General features: G+C 54.0%; 1 protein-coding gene across 10 annotated transcripts; it reads right to left on the bottom strand.

The window, feature by feature from the left end:
• Positions 1-1,567: 1,567 nt before the first annotated feature.
• Positions 1,568-23,756, bottom strand: MERTK (MER proto-oncogene, tyrosine kinase). Of its 10 annotated transcripts, none has more exons than XM_074578657.1 (19): positions 23,614-23,756; positions 19,636-19,999; positions 19,237-19,337; positions 18,291-18,464; positions 16,519-16,605; positions 15,693-15,808; positions 12,696-12,879; positions 12,238-12,389; positions 8,942-9,095; positions 8,435-8,588; positions 6,949-7,034; positions 6,747-6,842; positions 6,363-6,443; positions 5,955-6,047; positions 5,693-5,811; positions 4,680-4,789; positions 4,319-4,478; positions 3,792-3,928; positions 1,568-2,130 (listed from the first exon to the last, which is right to left on the bottom strand). In XM_074578657.1, exons 1-19 carry the CDS (start codon positions 23,681-23,683, stop codon positions 1,662-1,664), a joined length of 2,907 nt encoding a protein of 968 aa, XP_074434758.1. In that variant the 5' UTR covers positions 23,684-23,756; the 3' UTR covers positions 1,568-1,661. The 10 variants fall into 10 exon arrangements, with proteins under 10 accessions (XP_074434758.1, XP_074434760.1, XP_074434759.1 ...); XM_074578659.1 differs by having other exon boundaries at positions 8,435-8,555; positions 23,614-23,751; XM_074578658.1 differs by having other exon boundaries at positions 8,942-9,092; positions 23,614-23,751.
• Positions 23,757-26,143: the final 2,387 nt, after the last annotated feature.

The raw sequence follows: 26,143 nt of genomic DNA, 5'->3' as shown, positions 1-26,143 counted from the left end.
GCGCGGCCACGCTCCCCCGTGGACCTTCCCCGCCCCGGGGAGAAGGGTCCCGTCCCCCCCCGTCCCCGGCCCCGGCCTTTTTTTTCCAGGGGGGGGATGCTTGCGGCGCATCCCGGCCGCTCCCGCCGCATCCCCTTGGGACACGCGGCAGAGCTCCGGTCCCGCTTCGGGCATCCCCCGCCGTGACCCCGAGGCCACGCGTGGTACCACCCTGCGCAGCCCCCCCCCGCAAAGCCAGCGCCCCGACACGATGCTCTCTGCAGTGCGTTGCGGGGGGGGTGGGTTCGGGTTGTTTTTTCTTTTTTTGCAGAAAAGCTGTTTCTGCCGCTGTCAGGACGAGCGAGCACCGTGCAGGAACCCACCGCCAGCCCACCGCTCCAGCTGAGCCGGGACCACCTTCCCCTGCCCGGCCCTCCTTCCCCAGCCCCTGCACCCCTTCCTCATCCTCTGCACCCCCCTCCCCATCACTGCACACCTCTGCAGCCCCTGCACCCCCTTCCCCATCGCTGCACCCCTTCCCCAGCCCCTGCACCCCTTCCTCATCCTCTGCACCCCCCTCCCCATCACTGCACACCTCTGCAGCCCCTGCACCCCCTTCCCCATCGCTGCACCCCTTCCCCAGCCCCCGCACCCCTTCCCCAGCCCCTGCACCCCCTTCCATATACCCCCTCCCCAGCCCAGCACCCCTCCCCAGCTCCCGCACCACTCCCCGCCCCCTGTACCTCTCCCCAGCCCCTGCACCCCGTCCCCAGCCCGTCCCCCCCGCCCCCGGCCCCTGCCCCCCCTCCCTAGCCCGGCACCCCCGCAGGGAAGGCGAGAGGCAGCCGGGCAGTGCGCGGGGTCCCAGCTCCATCTGCTGGGCAAGGCGGGGCGGCCGGGTTGCTGTAGAGCAGCCCTTGGTATGGAAAGAGCAGAAATCCTCCCCCCCAAACGGAAAAGGGGCAGCTGGGAAGGGCCAGGTTATCGCAGGGTGGCTCCATCCCACCGGGGACCCCCCCTTTACAGACCCCTGTTTCCCCGTTGTTGCAACGGGACCGACGGTTTTCTCAGCGCACGGCCAAGACAGACAGAAACCCGCTGTCTGGGAGAAGGGGATTTTGAAGGGATTTTTGTTCCTGTTTGGGCTCCGCTTGCAATTTTCAACGGGGATGTTTTACAGCGTGAAATCCCCCAGCGGGCCATGCAGCAGGGGGCCAGACCATCCACAGTGCTGCCCATCACAAAAGCCACAGCAAACGGTGAAACCGGGAAAAAGGCGGCCACGCGAGGCCAGATGCACCCTTGCCTTTTGGCGCCGGCACGGCGCAGACAGTGGGAAGGCAACCCCACACGGGGTGGCAGAGGGGAGCTCATGTGTGCCCACTGCGTGCCCCCAGACCTCAGCACGTCCTGGCCATGCTCTGTCACCCCTGGGTGGATCAGGGGCTGCTCCCTCCCTGTGAGCTGTGGGGAGCTCAAATACCGAATACAGAAAAAATAGTTACAACATTTAACTACAAATCCCCGTGACTTCAGGCCAGGAAAGACCTCGTGGGAAGGGCCGGACTCTGCCATGAGAATCATGCAGGAAGAAATAAAACAGACGACTGTTTATTAAAATACACCCTCTCTGTCCTTCTCTCAGAGCCCATTTACACCCCACTCTGCACAGGCTCCCCCTTTCACAGCAGCACTTCACAGCTATCGGCGCACGGCAGCCCCGGTACAAGCGAGCTGCCGGCGGGCAAGGTGCTGGCCTGGGTCCACGCTGGGCTCTCGCTGGCCGCCCCGTCGGGCAGCAGCGGGACATAGGCCTCCTCTGCAGGACTGCCAAGCTGCTCCTCCAGGACGTACCTCGTCCCCCATCGCTCGTTGTGGTGGACATCTACAGCCACCAGCGCCGCCTCCGCTCCAGGAGAGCAAGGCTCGGCAACGTCCCCGGGGTCCAAATCAGAGTCCGCTTGGGGGAAGCCTGAATCCTGGGTGGAGTCTGGGCTCTCCTCGGGCAGGCTGGTGTTGATGTAGATGACGTCCCTGGATCCCCTGATGGCGGGCAGGTTTTCCAGCAGCTTCTCCAGATGGACCTTCAGCTGTGGGAACGTTGGGCGGGCGGCTGGGTCAGCTCTCCAGCACGCAGACATTATTTCATACCTGGAAATCGAAAGAGGAGCCCGGTTATCATGGAGGATGTTCCCAGGCTGATTCCCTGCTTCTCTCCAAACTGGGCAAGCCCTGAGCTGCTCTGCATTAAAACAAAAACAAAGCAAAACCAACTTTCCCCTTAGGCTGTTTGCCCAACGTCAGGGACTGATCAGCCCAAGCTGCTGTTCCAAGTCTCCTCCAGCGCCTGGCACTCACTGAGGGTCGGGCAGAGGCAGCCAGCTGCAGCCCTGTGATCGCCCCCTGGGAACATCCCAGTTCTGCTCCCAGGACGCCAAGTCCTTCTCTTGTCCTTCCCACAGGTGCCTGCGCCCCGGCTGGATGTCAGGGCACACTGGGAAGTCCCAGCAAGCACATCACTGCTGGGCACACACCATCTCCTCTGCCCTCTAGCAGGCTGGATCCGATAAAAGGTTTCTTTGCTGCTTCCTTCAGGGACAGGTGTTGGAGGAATGCTGTGCCACCCCAAGCAGCTTTGCTAGTTGAACTGTTTTTGTACTCGCAGCTCTTCGCCCCGGGGGGAGTTAAACATTTTGAGCTGTAATGGCACTGGAGAAAAACTCAGGAAGAAAACTCAGGAGAAAAACTCTCGCTGAGCTGCTCAGAAACGCAGTTTTGTTTTGAGGCTCCCACATTTTCCCCTTGCAGACGAATAGATTTTAGGCACTGAGGGGCCCTGAGTGACAAGAGGGCATTTTGTGGGGCAGAGAAAAGCCTCGCGAGCCAAGACCTTCAGGCTAACACGTACTATCTTAAAATAAATAAATAAATAAATACATAAAAATACTAAAAAGTCTGATTCCTCCACCACAAACTGCAGAGGGCACTGCTCCTGTCCTCGCAGGCCCAGTGGGGTGACCTCGGCACTTCCCACCAGCTGCCAACGGCCCGGCTCATCGGGCCTCTGCGCCAGCCCTGCAAACCGCCGCTTTCTCACAGGACGTGCGTTGGGATTTCTGTGCGCCAGTTTGCCTGGAGTTAAGAAGACGCTTTTTTCCTCCCCGGGTGATAGGCTGCCCCGGGATTTGGCTTTTACCAGGCATGTGAAAACTCCGGAGATTACGCAAACATTAAAGGCTTTGAAGTTTTTGTTTATGTGACACTTTCATTTAAAATTTGACCCATTCCATTAGCCTGGCCAGCTTTCCTTTGAGAGCAAACCCGCACGTGCGTTCCTGTAAGCTCCCTGTCAACCCCATAAGGAAGAAAAAAGGAAGAAAAGGTTAAATCCTTGCCATTTCTTTTTTTTTTTTAAATCAGTCTTTAATAACTGTTGTTTCTGGAGGCTGTGGGAGAAATGGAGGGGGTGAGGCTGAAGGTGACTCCCTCTCTGGTACAGACCTGTCTTACTCCACTTGGAGAAGCAGGTTTGCAGCTAGGTGGGAGCAGGGTGGGAGACCGGCGCGGTCTTTAATTGCACCGTGATGCACAGCTTTGCAGGCTTTCAGCCACATTCAGCGCTCAGCGCCTAAATCCACAGCCCCAGCAGTTGTCGTGCCCTTAAAGAGAGGACACGAGCAAGCGAGAGCCACAAAGCGCAGCACCCCCTAGACACCACCTCAGCTAAGGGCAAGCGACGCGCGGGCGGTTTGCAGGCAGACAGAGAGCAGAAGGGCTGTGCTAGAGCTCGGAGCCAGGGTCACAATACTCACAGCTCATCCAAGCAGCCCTCAGGCTTTTTCAGGCGCTGCCCGTGGAAGAGGTACTCGTAGATCTCATGGTTCTGCACTCCTGGGTAGGGCGTCATCCCTCTGGTTGCTATCTCCCACATGGTAACGCCAAATGCCCACTGCGAGGACAAAGGGAAAGCACACTGAAAGGACATTTCCAGGAGGAATGAATGAGTCTTTTCATGGGGAAAGGTCACTGCCCAGTGTCCAGTGGGCCCTCACACAATGCTAAGAGTTGTCGCTCCAGCCCTGCCCTCCCCAAAATTGGAAATAATCAGCAGTGCCATAGAAGAGGCAAGCGGCCCACTCAATAAACCTACTCCAGGACACTGGGCAGGCAGCAAAAGGTCAGCGCGTCCTGTTACTGACAGCTTCCCGCTCCTCTGGCTTTGCACTTCAGGGTACAAGACCAGCCGTAACAGAGCGCAGCGAGGGCCGACCACTCAACCCCGGGATCGGTCCCCAACTCTCTCCTCCTGCCACCTGGCTACCCAGCCACGTGGACCTACCACATCGCTCTTGGTGGTGTAGACGCGGTCAGCCAGGGACTCAATGGCAATCCACTTCACTGGCATTTTTGCTATTCGGCCCTGACGGTAGTAATCGCCGCTGTAAATCTTCTTTGACAAACCGAAGTCTGCCACGCACACCGTCATGTCATCTCGTAACCTGCCAGGCGGAAACAGGGATGACAAGACAGAAAAGTTTGTCGTGCCAAATTCTGAAGCAGAAACCTGAGGCTGAGCTCTTTTCCCATGTCTCTCAAGACAGCAGGAGGTTTTACTGAAGGAAGACAAATTGTGCTGTAAAACCACAGGGCTTCCCCTGCTGTTCATCTATCTGGGACGAAACAGAGGAAAACACACTCACATGCAGTTTCGAGCCGCCAAATCCCGGTGGAGAAAGTGCCGACTGCTCAGATACTCCATCCCCAGCGCGATATCGACCATGAACTTCACCAGCATCTGCAGGGGCACAAACTGGGAAGGGAAGGTGCAGGTTAGACAGTGCAAGACCTTTGGGAAGCATATTTAGCTTGACCTGAAAGGCTTCCCTCGTCCAGGGCTGCCAGCTGACGTCCTAGTGGTCTCACTAGCCTCAGAGAATACAAGAAGCCCACAGCAGCAGCCACCACGGGCTCTCTCATCCACATTGGGCTAACAGCCTCAGACCGTAAAATGTACTGATTCACAAGCCCGCAGAAGCTGCAGATGCGGGGGCAGTTATTTTAGAAAGAACACCAAGCATTGTCTCGCTGTGGTTTGCTGTAGCAGTGGACAACCCTTCGCACCCCCACCTCCTCCTTCCACACCTCTGGAGTGCAGTCTGCAACTAGACACTCCTTCCTTCTTGCCTTTCCTTCAGGTCACATATTTTTGGCTAGAAAACAGCTCTGCAGAAAAGGACTCAGGTGTCGAGCAAGCTGACCGTGGTCCAGCAGCGTGCCTTTGTGCCAACAAAGGCCAACCTAGAGCAGGCTGCATTAGCAAGAGTGCAGCCAGCAGGTTGCGAGAAGCTACTCTTCCCCTTAATTTGGCACTCAGGGGGCCGCATTTGGATGCTGAGTCCCATCTGGGGCTCCTCAGTAGGAGCCATGTTGGAGCAAGCCCAGAGGAGACTGCTAAGATGAGGCTAGAGGAGATAGTGTACAAGGAAAAGCTGAGATGGTTGGGCTTGATCAGCCTGGAGAAGGGAAGGCAAGAATTCCACAGGCTTTTGTGGAGCTGGATCCCATTGCTGCCACCTTACAAAGGCAGGAAGCGGGACTACAATCAGCTCCCCTTGATGTTCTCGAAAAACAAAGGCAGGTTTGTCCCCAGTAGAGGCACAGTCCCACCTTGCTCCTCGCAGACGGAGGGCCCTCTGTTCCCTGTGTTTGTTACCTGGGGGGCCATCTCCAGCCGTGAGCGAAGCAGGAAGCTGTGCAGGTCACCGTATTTCATGAACGGGAGAATCACCATGGGCTTGGGGACCTGCTGGGAGCTCAGCTCGATGCACACGCCTGGAAAACACCAAGAGGTTGCACAGCCCCGTGGGCAAACGCACCACACTCCCACCGCAGACATCTGTGGGGGACCTGTGCAGTCCCCAGTCCGGCTCCTCTGCCCAAATCCCAGCTGGAGGGCGGGGAGTGACAGCCCATACCTAGGAGCTTGATGACATTGGGATGGTCAAAGTCCTTCATGCATGCTGCTTCGCTGAGGAACTCTTCTATCTCCCTTTGGGAAAAGTTATCCACTGGGAAGCGGAGAAAAAGGAGGAGGTTTAAAACTCCGAGAGCTTTAACACCCCAAATCACTCCTGCCATCTCCCTTCACAGCACAGCTCCTGCATGGGCCAGGGGGAAGGGACCAAGGATGTCTCTGCCGTTCTTAGCTGTCTGACACGAATGCCCTTTCCTGACTGGCACCAGGAGCTGTGGCAGAGCGGCCAGCGTTCCCACAAAATGGTGCCAGGATGCAGAGAGAGCACCACCTGAGATGGGTAACAGGAGCGCTGGCACCCACCGGGACAAACAGCATCAAGTTCTGCAAGGCCAGGTTGATGACTTACGCTTCATGGTCTTCACAGCCACCTTCTGTGGGATGCCTTCGGGCTGGCTGAGATGCCCCTCCATCACTGACCCAAACTCCCCTGCACCACGGGAAAGAAGCAAGCACTTTACCCACAGCCCAGAGCACCACCTTTCAGTGCACCCGTATGTCACTGAAGATCTGAAATGCTCTAAGATGGAGACCTCAACCCCAAATGTCTATGAGGGGGAGGCTTGCATCTCATCAGTGGCAGAAGGAGAACATGGACCCAGGGGTCCTAGCACTTGGTCATCCTGACCCACCATCTCCCCCACATCCCCTGGGCCTGGAGCTGGGGGATGATGCAACAGTGGCAGCCCCTATCCCTTACGTCCATCCCCAGCTCTCCAGCCCCAGCACTCACCCTCTCCTAGCACCTTCCCCAGGCTGAGGGCGTTTCTGTCCACGACAACATCCTGCAGCTTCTGCTGGAGCTCGCTGCTGACGCCCAGGCTACCGACTGTGGGAGAGGGGAACAGAAGCTCAGGTCACCTCCAACCTGCAGACATATCACTACTGTGATAACCCCATCAACCTCCTTGCAGAGGGATAAAATGTATACTTACGTGTAAGTTCTACAGCTCTCCGGCAGTAGGACTTCTTGGCCGTATAGTTCACTGCCAGCTCTGAGTTGTTCCTGCTGAAAGCATTCCTGGAGGGACAGAAACAGACCATGCTGGGCCACATGGAGCTGCTTCTCCTCCACTGAAGGAACTGCCGCTGCAGGGGCGGGCGACCACGGTGCCACTAGGGGTATCGGTAGTGAAGGAGGAAATGCACGTTCACCCTAATCTTTTTCATTTCCCTCTTACTGGATCAGTGCCATTGCTTACAACGTCCGAGCAAAACAGTCACTTGATAAACAAGGCTGATCTGTCAAGGAGTGATTCACAGAGGTTTTTTGGGGGGAGGAAATGGGATACTCATTTCCTACTCAGAGTGCAGCCTGTACCGGTAGAATTATGGTGCCCAGATCTACCACGTCCTAAAGCGGTCTCTTCTCTTGCCTGATGCACAACTCCAGCTCTCTGTTGGCATGTGCAACCCCTATCCTTTAGCCAAAAAGAAACCAAAGGGAGCTTCACACCATGGCCCCGAAACAGTGGTGATGGCCATGCTGCTGGGAGATGCTATGCAACCCCTCTGGTATAGGACCATGTCCAGCTTTGGGAAACAAAACCACAGTGGACACTCAAGAGCTCCCAGGGAGCTAGCATCGCAAGGGAAGAGTGACAATGCTCCACCAGCTAGGAAAGGCATCCTTACATACCACCAGTTTCCAAACCGGGATGGGGGCGATGCCATGGGAGATCAGAGTAGGTGGGATTCCTTCACCAGCTCAATAAACTCCCTTGCTGAAGTGATGCTTGTCCAAAGGAGTTAATTATATCACGTTTCCAGTTTGGCAACAGACACCCAAGTGGTAGCGCTTAAAAGAAAAGCAGCTCGCACCACAATTGTTGAACAAAAACAGTAGCACAGGGCAGTTAAATGCCACTTAGAAAGTCACAAGGATGAGTGAGCAGCATTGGCTTATTGTAGCAGAAAACGGTCCTTTGTCCACATCATTAAAACACCACTTATGCAGCCCAGTGGCAGTTTCTCTGCCCGGCGGGGCTGGTGCCACACTTAGCCATTGGACACAGACAGATTTGGCGGGTCATGAGGCAGATGTTTCTCTAGGCCACAGGAAACAGGATATTATACATCTCTGCTCTCTCACCTCTGTGACAAAATGCCAAAGCCACCCTCCCACACCAAGTTGCACAAGTTTACTTCCCTTTAAAAATAGGAATAATGAGTGAAAGGTGAACTACTGGGCTAAAGAAGGAAGGGGAATTACCATCGCTGCAGTAAAAATACACTCAGTCCCTCACCATGGGCATAAAAAAAATGCCATTTGTGGGAATGATGTCAGTACTAGAGGCAGAAGTCTTCCACCCACATCCAGTGGTGGGCTGCTGGCCACCCACCCTGCCTGCCTGTGCCCCACACACCTGCCACCTGCCCAGCTCAGGGCACCTCTACAAACTGTTTTTCCTTTCGGCTTACCCATATTTTGTTTCCACGCATCTTTTCTGGATGACCACAGTCAAGCAGAGGATCAGCCCGACGGCAATCGTCCCACAGATAAAGCCCAGGGCTACGATAAAGGAGTCCGCATTCCCGGAGGCTGGAGTCGAAGAGGGGGCTGAGGTTATTAACCCTAAGAAAATATCCCATTAATGAAGCCAGTGAAAGAGTCAGCCTGCAGCACCCAGGGACTGGGGAAGGATTTCCCAAGGCCTGAAGCCAAACCCAGTAAAGCCCAAAGGGTTACGTGGGAGAAGAGGGCATGAGGACAAAGGTTGCGTGCCGAGAGCAGGTCTCTCCTGGCTACCAAAGCACACCAAAGGTCCCAGATTCTTGGCTGATAGCCCGGCCGACAGGGAAAGCATCTGAAGGAGGATGGAGGGATACCAAATGGCCTTGGCTGGGCAAGGAAAGCACAGCCTGCGCACTTCCCCGTCATCCTCCCCTGCGTGAATGCCGCATGGGCGGGGACACACGTCTCCTTACCGCTGGCAGGGATGAAGACCTCCACGGGGCTGCTGAAAGGTCCCACTCCCCCCTTGGTGACGGCAGCCACACGGACGGAGCAGGTGGCATTGGTGGCCACCACGGGCAGGATGGCCACGCTGGCGTTCTGCCAGGCTTCGGCGGAGACGTTCTGCTGGAGAGAGGAAGGGAAGAAAAGCTTGGGCTGGGAGAGACGGCGGCCCATCCCTACAGCGGGGCGGAAACCTGAAGATTTATTGAGAATTGTCCCCTTGTCAAACTTCTGCATTGCTTTGCTTTCACAAGCCCAGAGGAAATGCAGCATCAAGCTATTTACAGAGAATAATAGCCCTGCCTGCAAGAGCCAGATGGGATCTGGAAAGGGGCTGAGCAGTGCTTCCCACTCAAACCTCATGCTGCCGCCGCTCTTTGCTTGTCAACAGCAGTCGGACCAGCAGCCTGAGCCAGAAAAAAGGCAGGAAAGTAATCTCACAAGGAAGGGGGAAAGGCATTTCATGCACTGCAGGTAACGTGCATTTTCATCCCCAGCCTTCGTTGCGGTCGGCTTAGCCAGCGGAGGCTCGCACCCCTCTTTGCTGCCGGCCAGGGATGCCTGTGGCTCGTGCCAGGCAGCCCCACAAGCCTGGGCAGCCGCAAAGCCTCGGCACTCGCCACCACTGCTCCTCCACAGAGCAGCTCTGATCGCTTTCAGCTGCAGCGCTCATGGTTTGGTTGTTCAAGTGCCCTGCCGCAGAAAGCAGATCTCAGGGCAGATATTTTCCAGCTGTGGTTTTGTGTCAAGCTAATAATATTTCCAGTTTTAAGGGCATGCTTCCTTGCCTGGTAACAAGGCAGGAGTCAGCATGCCCCATGCACCTTTTTCCTTGGTAAAAACACCAGTGAGTCTTTCCCTGCAAATTCCCTGTTGTTTCCCGGTCTTCTTCATCTGAGAAAGTGCTGCTGCTGCTCTCCGCCAACCCCCAGTGCAAAACAGCTGCCCAGTGGCATCCAAAATATCTGGTGGGCTGCTGCGGCCGGCAGAGCCCAGCTCCTTACCCTGGCTGAACGTCACACAGCCGAGAAAGAGCAGCAGCCGAGGGGGATCGGTGAGCAAGGAGGAGGAAATCGGAGCTGCACAGAGGGAACCGGTTTCTGTTCACAGTCATAAAAAAGCCACAGAAATGGATGTGAAGCACACCCCGGCCCCAGGAGCGTGTCTGTGCCATCAGGCAGCAGCGTGAGCTGATACCTGCTGCCGCCTCTGTTCCCGCACTCCTGCTTTCCTCTACCTCACGTTCACGGCATCCTTCGGCAGAAACGCACATGAGATCCTTTCCCTACCGCCAGCCTAAAAACGCCCTGGGATCCTTTCATATCGCACGCGGCTCTGCTGTGTCATCTGAGGACAGAGCCCAGCTGCTATCAAACAGACTGTGGACAGCATGAGCACGCTGGCAAAGCAGACAGCCGTTCTGGCAGGACAGAACTGCCAAAGTTAATGGTTTTTTTATGAGTCTTGCAGTAGTTGAGGAATTTCTTCACGTCCCAGCTCTGGCAGCCTTGGCTCAAACAAGAGCTGCTGGTTTAAGAACAAAATAAAATAACTTTTTTGAAGTTTTTAAAATCGTTTTAAAGCTGGTTGTGGAGAAAGAAAAGGCCTGCAGGTGGCCCTGCTGACACAGAAATACAGGACACCCCCCATACACACACCTTTACTGGTTGTTAAATCAATGGTTATTCTGGGGCATTTCATATTCAGCCTGTGAAGGCCCAAAACTCAGAAACTTTATTTCTGAGAAATCAGAGCTCCACTTGACAGCAAGCACGCTGCGCGTTGCTCTTGTGCTTCAGACTGTCTGTCCCTCGGCTCAGGAGACCCTTGGGGGTGGCACGGGAGAACGGGGCACCACATCAGCCCGTGGTGCTCTGCAGAAAGGTTACGGCACAGGCTCCAGCCGTTCCCATGCCTCTTAATTCTGCAAGAGCCCTTATAAAAAGACATGCTGGCCCCTGCCCTCGGCTGGCTCTGACACACGTTTTTGTCTTCCATAAAACCTGGAGGCTGACAAAATGTATCAGCAGCAAACGCAACTGCTTCCTTCAGTCTGCAAAGAGCCAAGGTCCCTTGCACGGCTACCTCCCTCCTGAGCTTGATGGGTTTTTTGAGCCTCCTGAAAGCCAGCGTTAATGAGAACAGTTATTGACCAGGCACCCGAGCAGAAATTTCACTCCATAAGCATTTGACAGGGGAAATTAATAAAAAACAACAACAAAAAAACATAGTCTCACAGGGCTTAAAGGGCAAGTCCTGTTTTTTGCTTCCTGCTTGAGAGACAACAAATGTGTCAGCAGTTTTTTTTTTCCCAATGCTAGTCACAAGACCATAATATTGTTTCCCTGAGTTCATTCAGTCTGGATCTATACATGCTCTTTTTCAGAGGCGCAAAACGAGAACAGAAAATGCAGCATCCTACAAAAAATAGGGTGTGAGTCACTTTTTCCACACCGGGTTCAGGCCACCAGTGCCTCTCTGTGCTTTCAGCCTGGGACAGAGGAAGACCAAACCACAGCGCAGAGGCAACAGCTGGATACATCTGTGCAATTATCCAGAGGTTCCCCGACCACTGGCAGAACCTGGACAGGATGCTCTTTTGCCCAGTAGCTGAGATGAGCCAGGACTGCCCGAGAGGTCAGGCCAACCTTACCCTAGCAAATTCCTGAACGTTACTTCCCAAATCCTGGGAAAGGCAAGCAAGGTTGTGCCAGATGACTTCATACGCTCAGGGACAGGTCCCCCATCCCAAAATGTTCCTTGAGCTACGAAACTCTGGTGCCACAGGTTTGCAGATGAGTTCTTCATGCATGGAATAAATCCCATCAGAGTAAGGAACAATTCAAAACCCAGGGAACAAATTCTCCCAAATATCTTACGATTGACTCCACTGCTGAAAGTACCAAGAGATGCTGCCAAACCTCGACTGCCACTCCAAAGGCCACACCAAAGATTGTCACCACCAGGAAGAGTATCTCACTTCTATTTTAGAGAACAGGAGCCGTGGCAGCAAACCTCTTGTCTCCTTCGAGCAGAACTGCTTCATCCCAATATTAATGACTTAGGGCATTACTGAGAGTTATGTAAACACACATGAGAGAGACCACTTGTATTAAAAAAGCCCCGATGAAAGCACAAGACAGTAGACAAACAAGCTCAGAAAGAATATATGGAAGCACCAAGACCAAACTGGACATCCCTGCTTGATGCCTGCTGGGATTTTTTTTAGGCTTTAGCCATTCTTCCCCACCCCCTGGTGACTTACCAACCCCTTGGAGTTCTGCCACCTGTACCAGATGTGATAGCCCTGCAGTTCTCCATGGATTCTCCCCAGGGGCGGCTTCACCCATCGGATCTCCAGGGAGGAGCTGGATTCATTGAATGACACTGTGACGTTCAGCGGTGGGGTGGTCGGAGCTGCAGGAATCAAAGAGAAATAAGGTGAGGGGAGCCAGGTGGATGGGTGCAGGGACACGCCAGGCTGATGGAAAATGAGCTGCAGCTCAACCAGAAAGCACACAGTATTTCCTACAGCCTTTAATATTTCCAGCAGGTGACCACCCATGGGTAAATTTCCTTTCCCCAATTAACAGAGTCAAGATGTCCCACCCCGTAAGCAACCACAGCTCTAGACATGCATCTCATCCAGAGAGTCCTGCACAACGCACAGCCGCAAGGCCGAGGCAGGGAATCCCTTTTCAGTCTTTGCTACTCATTTCCTACCTTCCTCAGTGGTGCTGGCAATTATCCAGGGGCTAAACGCCGACCAGCCGACTTCATTTCTGCAGGAAACGCGGATGTTATAGTCCGCCATGGGCCCCAGCTGCTGGATGTGATACACGTGGGGAGGCACTGAGGTGTTGAAGAGCAGAAGTGAGACGTTGCTTCGTGGAACGGCTTCCTTGACCTTAATTGAAAAATCAGTCCACAAACAGGGATTAGTCAGCAACAACCTGCAGGGTGAGATGCACGGCAGGAATTTTACGTCTGTAAACAGGATCCAGAGCCCTGCCCCCCATCCAAACACTTGCAGGACCTTGTTCCTGCACGGTGGCTCGTCTCTGCCAAGCAGAAAGCTGACGGCAGGCACTTCATGGGGCCGAGGACGAGGACCCCAGTGCATGCAGAGAAAGAGTTGCGGTGGGAACAGGGCAGAGACATGTGAAATCGCCATCACTGCAGAAAGGAAGAGGGAGGGATGATTTGCTGTTTCTTGTGGCACGGAGCAAAAGAAGCACCCAATAACATTTCCAGGCAGCAAGTCCCAAATAAATAAAGGGAAGTCCTTTTTCATGCAACACATCGTTAGACTGCAGGACTTTTCGCCATCAGATGTTGCAGAACTAATCACAGACTTCGTCAGACTCCATCATTACGTTTAGTAGCATGGACGAATTCAACGTCCTAAAAACAAGTCACATATTTCACACAAAAAGAAATTGCTCTCTTCCCAATGGGCTGGCTGTTAAGCGCCCACGTAGCTGCCCACACAGCCCTTGCAGCTCTCCGGAAAGCATCTCATTTAATGGGAAACACCATGAGTGGCCTGGGCCGGGACACGGAGAGGAAAGAGGCAAGAGCAAGAACGAGGGTTGCCAGCACAAGCAAGACAGATAACTCGGAAGACAACCCACAGGACATGTTTCAGCATGAACCACAAGCAGAAAGTCATACAGTCCTCTCAAAAGCCTCCATGAGTGATTTGGGGGTGGCAGGAGAGCTGCCCTTCTGCTTGAGGAACAACCGTACCCGCTGGGGTAGCTCAGGGTGCTCAGGATGGTCTCAGCATCAACACCAGCAAAAATGAAAGAGAACAGCCCTCAGCCTCATAAAGCTGAGAAGATCCCCGAGCCGTTGCTAGATGCTTTGAGGGAGGTGAGCAGCAATCAGATGAACAGGCAAGCCGCTTCTGAAAGCGCCACTGGGACTGGCTGTTCTCCTGAGCATCGAGCCCAGCTCAGCTATCTTGATCCTCAACTTGTCTTCTGGGGTGAATCCACCAGACTTATGTATTTCTAAAAAATCAGGCTTTTTGCAAATTTAAACAGCTTGAACTTGCCAGGTGTGACAGCAATGGCTTCCCTTTTAAGCACCAGTGTGCTCAGAAATGAGTCACTTGGTCGGTGGGCCACGCTACTCAAGTGAGGGGGTTATCAAAGGGGACAGGAGAAAAAAGGCTTAGTCACAGCTGTGTTTTTGCCAGAAGTCCTGTCTTGTTTTCCAGTTTGAAAGGCTATTTCCTAATGACAGACTGTGAACGTTAAGTCATAGGAAATTCCTTGGCTCTCCACCCCACTTCCCCAGCTCCAGCTGGAAGGCAGCAGTGGACACGTCGCTAATATTAGCTCTGGTACCTTTCCTCCCTGTAACTCCTTTCACTTTTACCTGGCTTCAAACATTGCCTCTCTCCACACGTTATCTCAGCTGGAGTATAGATTAGCCAGTAAAAAAAACATACCCACAAGAGAGCAAGCAACGGGCTTGAACTGTGTAACCCAGCAACATCAAACAGAAAGAGCAGTTGGAAACTACTTGCAGGGCTGTACCCATGGAGATGGCATTCCTTGACTTGTCCAGGAGACAGGCAATCCCTCAGCTCCTTCCCAGTGTTTGCAAGGAGCGGAGAGCCGCGAGAAACCTCCACCTCCAAACCCCAGCAGGAAGACTGCTTGGTTCGGAAGTGTTTGACCAGGAGGTAAAAGTAGAGACAAGCGTGCACCTGCAGCAACTCAAAGCTCACGAAGTCTCCCAAAGAGCTACTTGGAGTGGTTCTGGGCATCTCTCCATGAAGCCTCATGATGACAACCTGACTGTCTCGCCCGAGGGGAAAGATTCTCACAGTTTGTTCCCGCACACTTCACAGGCACGAGCCCGGATGGAGTCTTCCAGGCAGGTGGCTCACCTGCTCTCATCACCCCTTGTTTCTGCTCCCACTCAACCACCCCACTCCCAGGACAAAAGCCTGCTTCATGCTCCCTACGTCATTCTCTCTGTGGGACCCCTGCCACTGACTACTCCCTCTTGCAGTGGGCAGAGCAAAGCTGCTTTTCGTGAGCAGACACCACCAAGTTGGTCTCCAGCACCTCCTTCCAAGCCTCCTGTCCACCTTGGTGGTGCACCAGCTGCCCCAGGTCCCAAAATCTGGGGACTCTGCTCGCTGCTCAACTTGGACTCCTCAACATCATGCCTCACCAATTCCCCAGCCACCCGGACCATAGGGTGCGGGTGGGACAGCACGCCAGCTTCCCCTTTCAATGCTGCTGGGAAAGTCACAGAATCACAGAATCACAGAATGGTTCGGGTTGGAAGGGACCTTAAAGATCATCCAGTTCCACCCCCCCTGCCCTGGGCAGGGACACCTCCCACTAGACCAGGCTGCTCAAAGCCCCATCCAGCCTGGCCTTGAACACCTCCAGGGATGGGGCATCCACAGCTTCTCTGGGCAACCTGTTCCAGTGTCTCACCACCCTCACAGTAAAGAATTTTTTCCTGATACCCAATCTAAATCTACCCTCTCTCAACTTGAGGCCGTTACCCCGTGTCCTATCATTACACTCCCTGATAAAGAGTCCCTCCCCAGGGACTCCCCAAAGTCCAACTCAATTTGTCCCAACCAACTGCCTGGTCAAATCCGGCAGCCAAACAACACAGATTTCCACCTGCCTCGGAGTGTCTGTGTGAGGGACGTTGCAGGGGCAAAGGGGGGTTATGGATGTTTACCTGGACGCTGCAGCTGTTCAAGGCAGAGAATGCATCAAAGCCTGGCACCCAGGATATCACGATACCATGACCTGTTCTGTTGAGGACACGCACGCTGTCAGGTGCGGATGGTATTCCTGCAGGGAAAAGCCAAGGGCAGTCAGCTGGAGGCCTAAGTATAAATGCGGCATGGCTGGCTTCCCCTGGCAGCTCTGGGGGCTCAGTCCAACTGTGTGTGAACCCCAGGTACTGCCCTGGCTACAGCTGCAGCGGCATCCTCTAGCTGTGTATTGCGGGATGTTTCAGACCACTGGACAAGGAAGCAGAAAAAAGTCATTTGCAGGACTATTTTGACCATGTTCTATATTTGTGAGCTGAAACAGCACTCTGCGTTGTGAAATATGTCATCGCTTCTAATGACGTATTTTGGGGAACACCTTCCACACATTGCCGGAGTGGCTCCCGTCAGGAATGTCGAGAATTTTCACCATTTCCTGTGGAAAATTGTGAGCACCACCCTGGTTGTGAAGGAAGGAAAAGAGTGACACAGCCCTTCCAAAACCTGCACTGGGGCTGACAGTTCTGCTTTCAAATGTGCTTTGTTGGTGTGTCCTCCCACAGCAGCGATACTGGGATGACAGAACTGCATTGGGTGACCGTGCTACTATGTGCATCCCGCTTGATTTTACATATAGGTTTAAACCAAGGAAAAATAAGTACGGGAGTCCTAAAAACATCTCCTTCAACTCACAGCACAAATGAGTGCTTGGAAGTGCAGAGACCAGGAAATCTCCTGCTTGGACACATGTAGCCAACAGATAAAAGTGAGTATCACGTTTCCTCTTACCTTTCACATTGACCTGCCCCGGGCTGGACGCTGTCAGCCCTTTACTGTTGTGAGCCTCGCAGCTGAACAGCGCCGCTTCATTAAGACCTGCAGGGAGAAAAACAAGGACCTGTTCACCGGACCCACACAAAATGCCCAAATCCCACCAATTCTCTACCTGCTGCTCACAGAAAACCCTTGCGGCTTCCTTTCTGGCATTGTTGCTTTATTATTTTTTTTTCCCCAGCAACACAGAAGACCTTTTATTTCGAACTTGTCGCTTCCCTTCGCTGCATTTCTTCATTTGACTGCCCGGGGGTGACCCCTGCCATCCAGCTCATCACCCCCTTTCCACGCTGTGAGCACGAGCGTGCTGTCAGTGCGAGACGCGGCACAGCGGGCAGGACCGTACATTTCCATGGCACCGTTGCACAACCTCCTGAGTAAGCACTTGTTGGGCGTTCAAAAAAGGCAAGGCAGAAAGCAGAAGAGCCCACCACCACAGCTCGAATCAGATGACCTATTGCTTTTCGAGGATTGCTCAAATCTCCCAGATGCTAATGGAGAATGACTGCTTTTGGGGGCCACTGGAAATACCCGAGTGAGGATGGCTGCTTGCTTCCCTTGGGGCGTTGGGATGGCTAGTGCAAGACGACCCTGGGGAGCAACAGTGCTCAGGACTTTCACCTCATGCAAAGGACTCTACTGGAGGTGCAGGGCACCTCCTGGGCGCATTGCTTGCTGCTGCTGCAAGGCCAAGGGCTCACCACAGCGCACTGGACACGCTGAGCATTTGCTCGCACCAGCAGAAGCGCCTCTCAGTGCGACAGCACTCCTAGGCCAGGAGGGGGACTGCTCAAATGACCCAACCCAGTGTCTGCCAGCCGGATGCAAGAACATCCAAGAGGAATGAGTCACTTCTTCCAGCTTTCACTGCCTTTTAAAGCCTGCCTTTGGATGCCAAGACGAGTCAGTTATAGTTTGGTTGCTAATTAGCTAGCGGCCTTCTCATAAGCAAATCAAGAAACCCCTCTTCTTTTTTGCCTCTGCATCAAAAACATGATGGGTTTTATGATACATGAAGGATTTTTCTCCCTGTGCTCCATGAGGCTGGCATGGAGACTTGCTGCAGGGGCCAACCCAAGGTCTTACAGAGATATTAAGAGGGGACTACCAGTAAAACAGCCCATAAGAGCAGCACTGTACTTGTTGGCATGGCCACACACTAGAGGAAAAATCTGCTTCTTGCTTAGGAAAGAGGGGTTTGAGTGTCCTGCCCCCTCCAAGGAAGAAATTTAAAGCAGCAGCCAGAGAGGATCAGATGAGAGTTCCTGTCCCCAAATCATCCCTGACAGAGTGGTCCCCAGGGCTGCCAAACAAGCGGCACAGACAGTGCTGGGCAAAGCTGTGCTCCCAGTGCTGAGGACGGAGCAGTAACAGGCTGAGACCCATTTTTGCAAACCGGTACCTCTGTGGTACCCCTTTTGCAAAGCTGGACCCCTGTGTCCCACTGTATAAAATTTGATAGCTGTATTTTATGCCAAACGTCCTGGGAAATGTATCTGTGCTGAGCTTTCCAGCCAAGCAATCAGCAATGCACAGTGCCACACAAAAATGAAGCACGCTGCAACGACCTTGTGATGGTGCACGGGACCACAGTCCCTGCCCAACAGGAGGTGCAAGGCCAAGGGGATAGGCTGTGAGATGGCACAAGACACCTTCCCACCCTGCCCTTCCCAGTAGCCACACAGAGGTGTCCCAGCTGGCTGTGGCAAGGATGCTGCCGTGCTCACCTGGGACGGTCAGGACTGATGGGGAGATGTGGGGTTTCTCATTGACTTTGACATTGTTGCGAAACCAGTAGATCTCCACAGGCTCTGGCGGGCCCACGGCTTGGCACGTGAGATTGAAGGGACTGTTCTTGGTGACATTCAGCTTCTCAGGCTGACGAATGAAGTGTGGGAGCCCTGCACAGAAACAAGCAGGGAAGCAAGAGATCATAGAATCATAGAATCATAGAATGACAGAATGTGTTGGGTTGGAAGGGACCTTTGAAGATCATCTAGTCCAACCCCCCGGCAGTAAGCAGGGAATAGATCAGGTTGCTCAGAGCCTCATCCAGCCTGGCCTTGAATGTCTCCAGGGATGGGGCCTCCACCACCTCTCTGGGCAACCTGTTCCAGTGCCTCACCACCCTCACTGTAAAGAACTTCTTCCAAATGTCTAATCTAAACCTGCCCTGCTCTAGTTTAAAGCCATTGCCCCTTGTCCTATCGCTACATGCCCTTGCAAACAGCCCCTCCCCAGCTTTCTTGTAGGCCCCCTCCAGGTACCGGAAGGCCGCTATAAGGTCTCCCCGGAGCCTTCTCTTCTCCAGGCTGAACAACCCCAACTCTCTCAGCCTGTCCTCATAGCAGAGGTGCTCCAGCCCTCGCATCATCTTCGTGGCCCTCCTCTGGACCCGCTCCAACAGGTCCATGTCCTTCTTGTGCTGAGGGCTCCAGAGATGGACACAGCACTCCAGATTCAGAGAGCTTGGCAACACAGCCCTATCAACAACCCCAAACTTCCTACCAGGGGCTATGCCCAGCTCTGGCAACAAGCCCCTTTCCATCCAGGCCTCCCCATTTCTGGAGGACAGCTCACAGGTCCCAGGTCACGGTCCCCAGGGCTCTCACTCAGCCAGGACGCAACGCCCCATGTCTCCAGCACATCCACCCTACCCCTCCTCCATCTCACCTTCCAGCTGCACCAAGATCGGATCTGACACCACCTCCATGCCAGAGATGCTGAGTTTGCAGACGTAGGTGCCGTTATCCGAGCGCTGGGCTGCAAGGATGCTGCCAGAGAGAACGGAGACTTATGTCAGGGCTTTGGAAGGGAGCCTTGCCCCGCACAGCGCTCCCACAGGAGGACATGGCAAAACTGCCAGCCTGGGGGTGAGTTTCAATCATCAGTACCACCCACCCCATAACACACGCCAAGCAGAAGCTGGGCTCGCAAAACCAGGCTTTAGGGGCTAGGGAGCATCTGCCTGTTGTCGTCCCAGTCCCAAGCTCCTGCTAGCCATCTGACCTCCTATCTTTCCCTGGGAGCCAATGTTCAGGGAATCCCTCCAGGAAAGATGGCACCAGTTACCTGAAGGTGGAGGTCATTGCCACCTCCTCCTCGTCAGAGATCTCAAAGTGGCTGGTAGCAATGCGGTCCAGCACGTCTAGCTCCCTCCCATCCTTCCACAAGGAAATGCCAGGGGTGTCCGGCCTGAGCAGCAGCTGAGGTACTTTGATGGAGCAATTAAATGTGACATCCTTGTGCTCGTTAATCATGATGTGTCGCACTGTGGGGTTAAACTTAATCTTTCCTAGAGAACTGGCTGAGGGCACCTCCCTGGGCTGCTCTGTGTTCTGGTGAGGCCAGTGGCCAACGGTGGCCACGCTTTGCCCGGGGCGGCGGGACTCTGCCAACAGGTACATCCTTGGATCTTGATTTCGGTCAGCATCACCTGCAAGAGAAGACCTTGGTTTTGCTATCACCAGCCAGCAAGTGCCCTCTTACAACAACATCCTGCACAGCCCCATAGCTTCCATTAATAATTACAGGCAGTTCATTGGCAGATGCTCCAAAAATTCAAAAATCTCTGACACCTCTCGCAAGAGCCCCAAGGAGGAAACATGGAGCAGGGGGCTGCCCCAAGACAGAATATGTACAACCAGCACCGCCAAAAAAAATTTTTTTTAAAACAAACTGGAGCAGCCTGGGCTAAAGAAAGCACTCTGCTGCTTCTGTTTCGTCAGGGGAGAGGCAGGAGCTATTTCTGCTGCATTGCGCTCCTGGGACTGGAATATATAAGGATCTCCGGGCAGGAGGAATTTGGGACTTTACTCCAGTAAACCCCTTTTGGGAGCCTCATCTCAAGCATTTTCAGCTGGGGCAGAGGAAGAGTCCTCGGCGGGGATTTCTCTGATTTTAGGCTCTTTGTTGGTGACGCTGCTCCCTTTCCAGGACAGGGTGAGCCGCTCTGAAAGAGGGAGATGCTCTCTGAGTCAACCACAAACCCTCTTGCTAAGTTAAGTGCCTCCACTGAGCCGCTTTTCTCGGGAAAACAGCTGCAGACAGATGAAGAAATGCCTTCAGACTATGTGTAGGAGCTGGCTACTGTTTAGTGTTCTTGTCCCAGGGTCTTTTCCCAGACATTTTTCCCAAGGGAAGACTATTACCAGCTCTTTCTGAGGGCTTCATGCCCCCCCCCCCTACAAATCACTTAACATACCAGTCCTGTAACGGCATTCCCCCCCACCCTCCCAGCACTTCCCACCCCAGCCACAAACAAGATGAAGAGCAGCTCCATATAAAGCAGTTCCTCCCAAAAAAAACTGTATATTTTGAAAATATAAGATCTAGAAAATATACCACAAGTAGATGCTTTCACTAGGCTGTTTCTGAGCTTCCTGAGGCTTCCGTGAGCGTGCAGAAATCCCAAGTGGAGTGGTAAATCTCCCTTGCTGCTTTCAGCAAGCAAAGGCGTTGTGCCAGACAATTTAAAAGGTAATACCACAGGTAGAAAGCACAACCTTTTTATTTAACCGGAGTTCAGCTGAGTTTGTTTTGAGGCAGTTCTTAGTCCTCAAGCGTCAAACGACAAGTTTTTAAAGCTACGTCATTACTATTGTGAGGAATGGAGCGCGAGCCTAGTGCTCTTTCCTGAGAGCCAAGAAACACAACCTCATTTTGAGGCTGGATATACTCCTTTGCTAAATTGCTCACTATTTTTAAGCCTCCAGAAATGCTACTTCTAGACAGAAATTTGAGAAGGGTTTTTAAGTTTCCCCTGGTCTGGTGGTGCAGAGGAAAGCGCAAGGCTCTCCCTGGCTCTCCCACAAAACAATGGGTTTCCCTTTTAGAAGAAAAAAAAAAAAAAAAAAAAAAGACCCTAAGCTTTTCCAACCTGCTTCCTAAGCTTTCCCATCCCAACACAAACAAAAGCCACGTGACCGCTGCAAAATGCAGCCGAGTGCCATTTACTTGCGGACCGGGTCACCAGCGCTCCAACAGCCAGGCAGCTCCAAAAAGATTTGTCAAATGCAAACAAACAGAGCGACACCAAATCCCTTCCCCTCCCCTGCTCTTCCCAGAGGTTACCCAGGCTGGAGCCACTCGATGCCTGGCACAATCCGACCTCAAACAGCTGTTTTCGTGCTCCGTTTGGAAGCTTTCCTGCTCTGGCCAGAGCAGCTTCCCCGGCGGGGACCCCTGACTGGGGAGGACACGGACGAGTGCCGGCACTCTGCCCGCTCTGGGATGATTTCTGCTCCCCAAGGCTGCTTCAAGTTTAAAGGCAAAGAGCAAAGGTGACCTTAGCCTCCTTTTCTGTACCGATTAAGCGGAGAGAGGTGTTTGCTGGCCGAGGAATGAAATACTTTCCTCTCTGACTCACGTGACAACAGGAATTTTTTCATATCTAGCACTGCCTGTTGGGTACCCCTTCCGTCCCCAGCTGTTTGGGATGCGGATATCTTCACGGTGTCTTCGAAGGGATTTGCCGTGTGTGGCAGGACACCCCTTACCTGTGTCCAGAGCGATTTGCTTAGGCTGGCTCTAAAAGCCCACGCTAGAGCCGGGCAGGCACGCGTGGGTGCCTGCCACACTGGAGCAGCTCCCCTCACTAACCGCAGCTTGGCCTGAGGAAAAAGCTGGCATGGAAATAAATCCACTTGCAGCACAGCGCTGCTCTCTTGAAACGCCCGGGATCAAAACAAAACTAAAGCGCTAGCAAAGACCCAGCAGGTCCCACACGCCTTTCTCCACTACTGTCCACGGAGAATGGAGATTTAGCAAGAAAATCTGCCTGCTCTTAGAGGCAGGATACTTCATGATGGATGAAAACAAAACGCAGGGAGTTGCACACCCCACGGCTGTAACAGCAAGTCATTCTGCTGCAGTCCCAGGGAGGAAGGTATTAGAAAACACCCAGGTCTGCCAAAAAGCTCCCTACATCCCTAGCCCTGGATTTCCCATTACTGGAAGTAATTCACCTGCTGACAACAGTTTTCTGCTCAGGCACTTGTTGAGCGTTATCTTCACGCTGACAGGGCAGGAGCGTGACATGAGGAGGGATCAAGAGCCCCTGAATCTCCGCCTGTGGGGTTTCCTACCTCCCCATCCCCTGCGAGCTGTCAGAAGTGAGTTTCCCCTGGGGCCACACCTGACTGCCAAAGACACTCTCGGTGTTCAAACACCTTTGGTATAAACCAGTCCAGGATTCCTCATTAAATCCACTGCAGATTCCTGCTGTTAGAGAGCCAAGCTTTTAACTCCACCCTGCCCAAAGCCAACACTCGCATTCCTGCCTTCCCTGCTAAACCCCGTCTGCACACCGACTCCGACTCCACGATCCCCCAGCACCCCGAGCACGGGCTGTAAACCCCCAGCAGCTAGCAGCCTGTGGCCAAGCATTAGGCAGCCCCGACAATGGCACGCTTTAAGTCCAAAAACTACTTTTTTTGCCTCTTTGCATTTCTTTTTGCAGGTAACTAAACACGTGGAGCTGAAAAGCCAGCAGACCGACAGCACCAGAAAGCACACCCCTGTGCCACCAACTGCAGTTTTTCACAGCAATTTGTCCCACCACCAAGCACGCAGCTGGCTCATGGCTAACGGGATAAACCCCAGACCCGCTGATCTGTCGCAGCTTTTGGTCCCTGCCTGCCGTGATGCCCCCAAGGAAGCAGGGGCGCATGGAACAGCAAAGTGCTGCCAACGCGACCAGGCTGGAGGGGCAGAGATGTGTCCCAGGACAGCAAAACACGCTCTCCCTGAGGCTGGCAGAGATGTCCCTGCCGCCAGAAACCCGCAGCGAAATCGCTGCCGAGCTTCCCCCCAGGACCGAAGCTTTGCTGAGGTCTGCAGGCCCGGCGAGCAGCGGAGGAGTGCGGGGGTACCGAGGTGCCCATGCGACGCCCCAGCCGCCGGCAGGGCGAAACGAAGCAGCATCTGCAGATAAAAGCGCCCCGGTCAAACACCCCTCGCCGGACCCCCGCCGCCCCCACCGGCACCCGAGCAGCCCTGCCCGGGGACACCCAGGGCTCCCCCCCACCCGGCGGCTCCCCGCGGACTCACCGGCCCCGCCGCGGGGCGGGCGCAGGGCCGCCAACAGCGCCCAGAGCAGCGCCCATCGCCCGCCGCCCATCGCCCGCCACCGCCACCGGCACCGGCTCCGCTCCGCCGCGCTTCGGCGCCTCCAGAGCGCTGCCGCCCCGCCCCGGCACGGCCGCGGTCCGCCTCCCGCCCGCGGGGCCGCGCTGGGCGCAGGGCGGGACGGGGCAGCACCGGGGGACGCTGCTCTGAGCTCCGGGGTTTCGCTCCTGCCCCGCAAAGCCCAGCGGGCCGAGCCGGCAGGTCGGAAAGGTGCAATCGCTGCTGCTTAGGGGAAGAGCTTTGTCTTTCCGTTTTCCACGGATGGACAACTTTGCGCAGGGCTGGATTTATCTCCAGGAAGGTGTTTTAGGGCTGCGCTTGCACGTTCTGAGGAACGGCTCCTTTCCTCCCAGCCTCCCCTTCCTGCAGAGCCCCACACCAAGAAGATGGGGACACCGCTGCTGCCTGGGGGACAAGGTTACAGGACCCAGTGTTCACAGAATCATTTGGGTTGTAAGGGACCTTTGAAGGCCATCTGGTTCAGCCCCCCACTGCAATGAGCAAGGACATCTTCAGCTGGATCAAGTTGCTCAGGGCATCGTCCAACCTGATCTTGAATGTTTCCAGAGCATCTACCGCCTCTCTGGGCAACCTGTTCCAGTGTTTCACCACCCTCTTTGTAAAAATTTCCTTCTATCTAGTCTAAATCTTCCCTCTTTTAGTTTAAAGCCATTACCCCTTGTCCTATCGCAACAGACCCTGCTAAAAAGTTTGCCAGCGTCTTTCTTATAAGGCCCCTTTAAGTACTGAAAGGCCACAGTAAAGTTTCCCCGCAGCCTTCTCTTCTCCAGGCTAAACAACCCCAACTCTCTCAGCCTGTCCTCATAGCAGAGGTGCTCCAGGCCCCCTCATCATTTTTGTGGCCCTCCTCTGGACCTACTCCAACAGGTCCCTGTCTTTCCTGTGCTAAGGGCCCCAGAGCTGGATGCAGTACTGCAGGTGGGGTCTCACCAGAGCGGAGCAGAGGAGCAGAATCACCTCCCTCGCACTGCTGGCCGCGCTGCTTTTGATGCAGCCCGGGACGCAGTTGGCCGCCTGGCCTGCGAGCATGCATTGCCAGCTCGTGTCCAGCTTTTCATCCACCAGTACCCCAAGCACTTCTTGGCAGGGCTGCTCTCAATCCCTTCATCTCCCAGCCTGTATTGACACCGAGGGCTGCCCCAGGGGCAGGGCCGTGCACTTGGCATGCTAGGAACGGCATGGTGAGATGAAAGCACTGTTCCTCCTCGTTTGCCTGGACCAGAACAGCGGGACAAGAGGGGATGGAGACAAAACCAAGCCACAATGAGAAAAGGAGGAAGATCCAAGTGAAACCAGTGTTCAACATGAGCCATTTCATGTAAAGAGTGAAACAGAACAAGTCTCCCTATAGCACAGGAAGGAAATGAGGGAGTTTCTGGGTATTCAGAACCTGACCAGAATGCTGGCGATGCTTGAAGAGGTTTGAGATCAAGCCGTATTGAGGCCATCAGCATCTCCCCCACCCCAAATGGGAAGGGACTGGGATTCAGGGAACCAGCAGCCAGTCTGACTTGATGAGACTCAGTGTATGTCTCTGCTGAAACCATTCTGCTCCCTGCACATAAAATTCTTTGAAACTATGACACAAGCATAACTTTTGGGTTTTTTTGTGGCAGCCTGCTACAGTCTTACCAAAGCCTTGCAGAAGAGTGAAGTTAGGAAAAGAGATGTAAATTTTGTTCAACTAGCACTAGATAAACATCAGCACATCGTGGAAACAGAGATGAGGCAAGAAGACAGCTCTGGGTTGAAGCTGCTTCTGGGTATAATTCATAACGAGAGCTGGGAAGGGCTTCTCTGGCTGTTAGAAAGAAAAGAACCACACAAATCCAGTCTGAAATCTTTTCCAATTGGGAAAAAAAACCACAACCTAAATTCAGTGAAAAAAGAACAAATCACTCCCAGACTTCTTTGACTTGCAAAGCTGCTTATTCACTGCATATTCCCAGGCCCTGGTGACAGAGATTGAGTTTCCCCCCTTGCCGCCTCTTTTGCTCCAGACCAGCTTCTCACATCTTGAAGTGATCAGCAGCTGAGGAAGGGCACGTGTCGCTAGAGGCCCAGATTAAAGGGGAGAAGAAAAAAGCCACTGCAGGAAGACTGAGCGTCTTCAGTGGTGCCTAAGAGCCAGCGTCTTCCATGCAGCTCCACCAGCGCTGCTTTTTCTCCAGATTTTGAGTGTATTCCCCATGCATCCAATGTCATTCAGGGAGTAGGAGGAGACCGGGGGACAGGCATTTGTCCCTCTGCCTCTCCAGGCTGGCTCTTGATATGAGGCTGTCGTTTGTGGTCAGCCTTTGCCACACGGGTGCGCTTTCATCTGGCTGTGTTCCCCGTTGCTGCTGGCTTTGAGATTTTGGGGAACAAAGCAATGGAAGGGCCTTTGTACATTGTGGGCTGCAGAGTGAAAACAGCCCCTTGCATTGGGATA

This window comes from Larus michahellis, chromosome 3, assembly GCF_964199755.1.
Source record: "Larus michahellis chromosome 3, bLarMic1.1, whole genome shotgun sequence".
NCBI classification, from domain to species: Eukaryota; Metazoa; Chordata; class Aves; order Charadriiformes; family Laridae; genus Larus; species Larus michahellis.
Note: the sequence above shows the minus strand (reverse complement) of the source record. Positions and strands in the feature narration are given on the sequence as shown.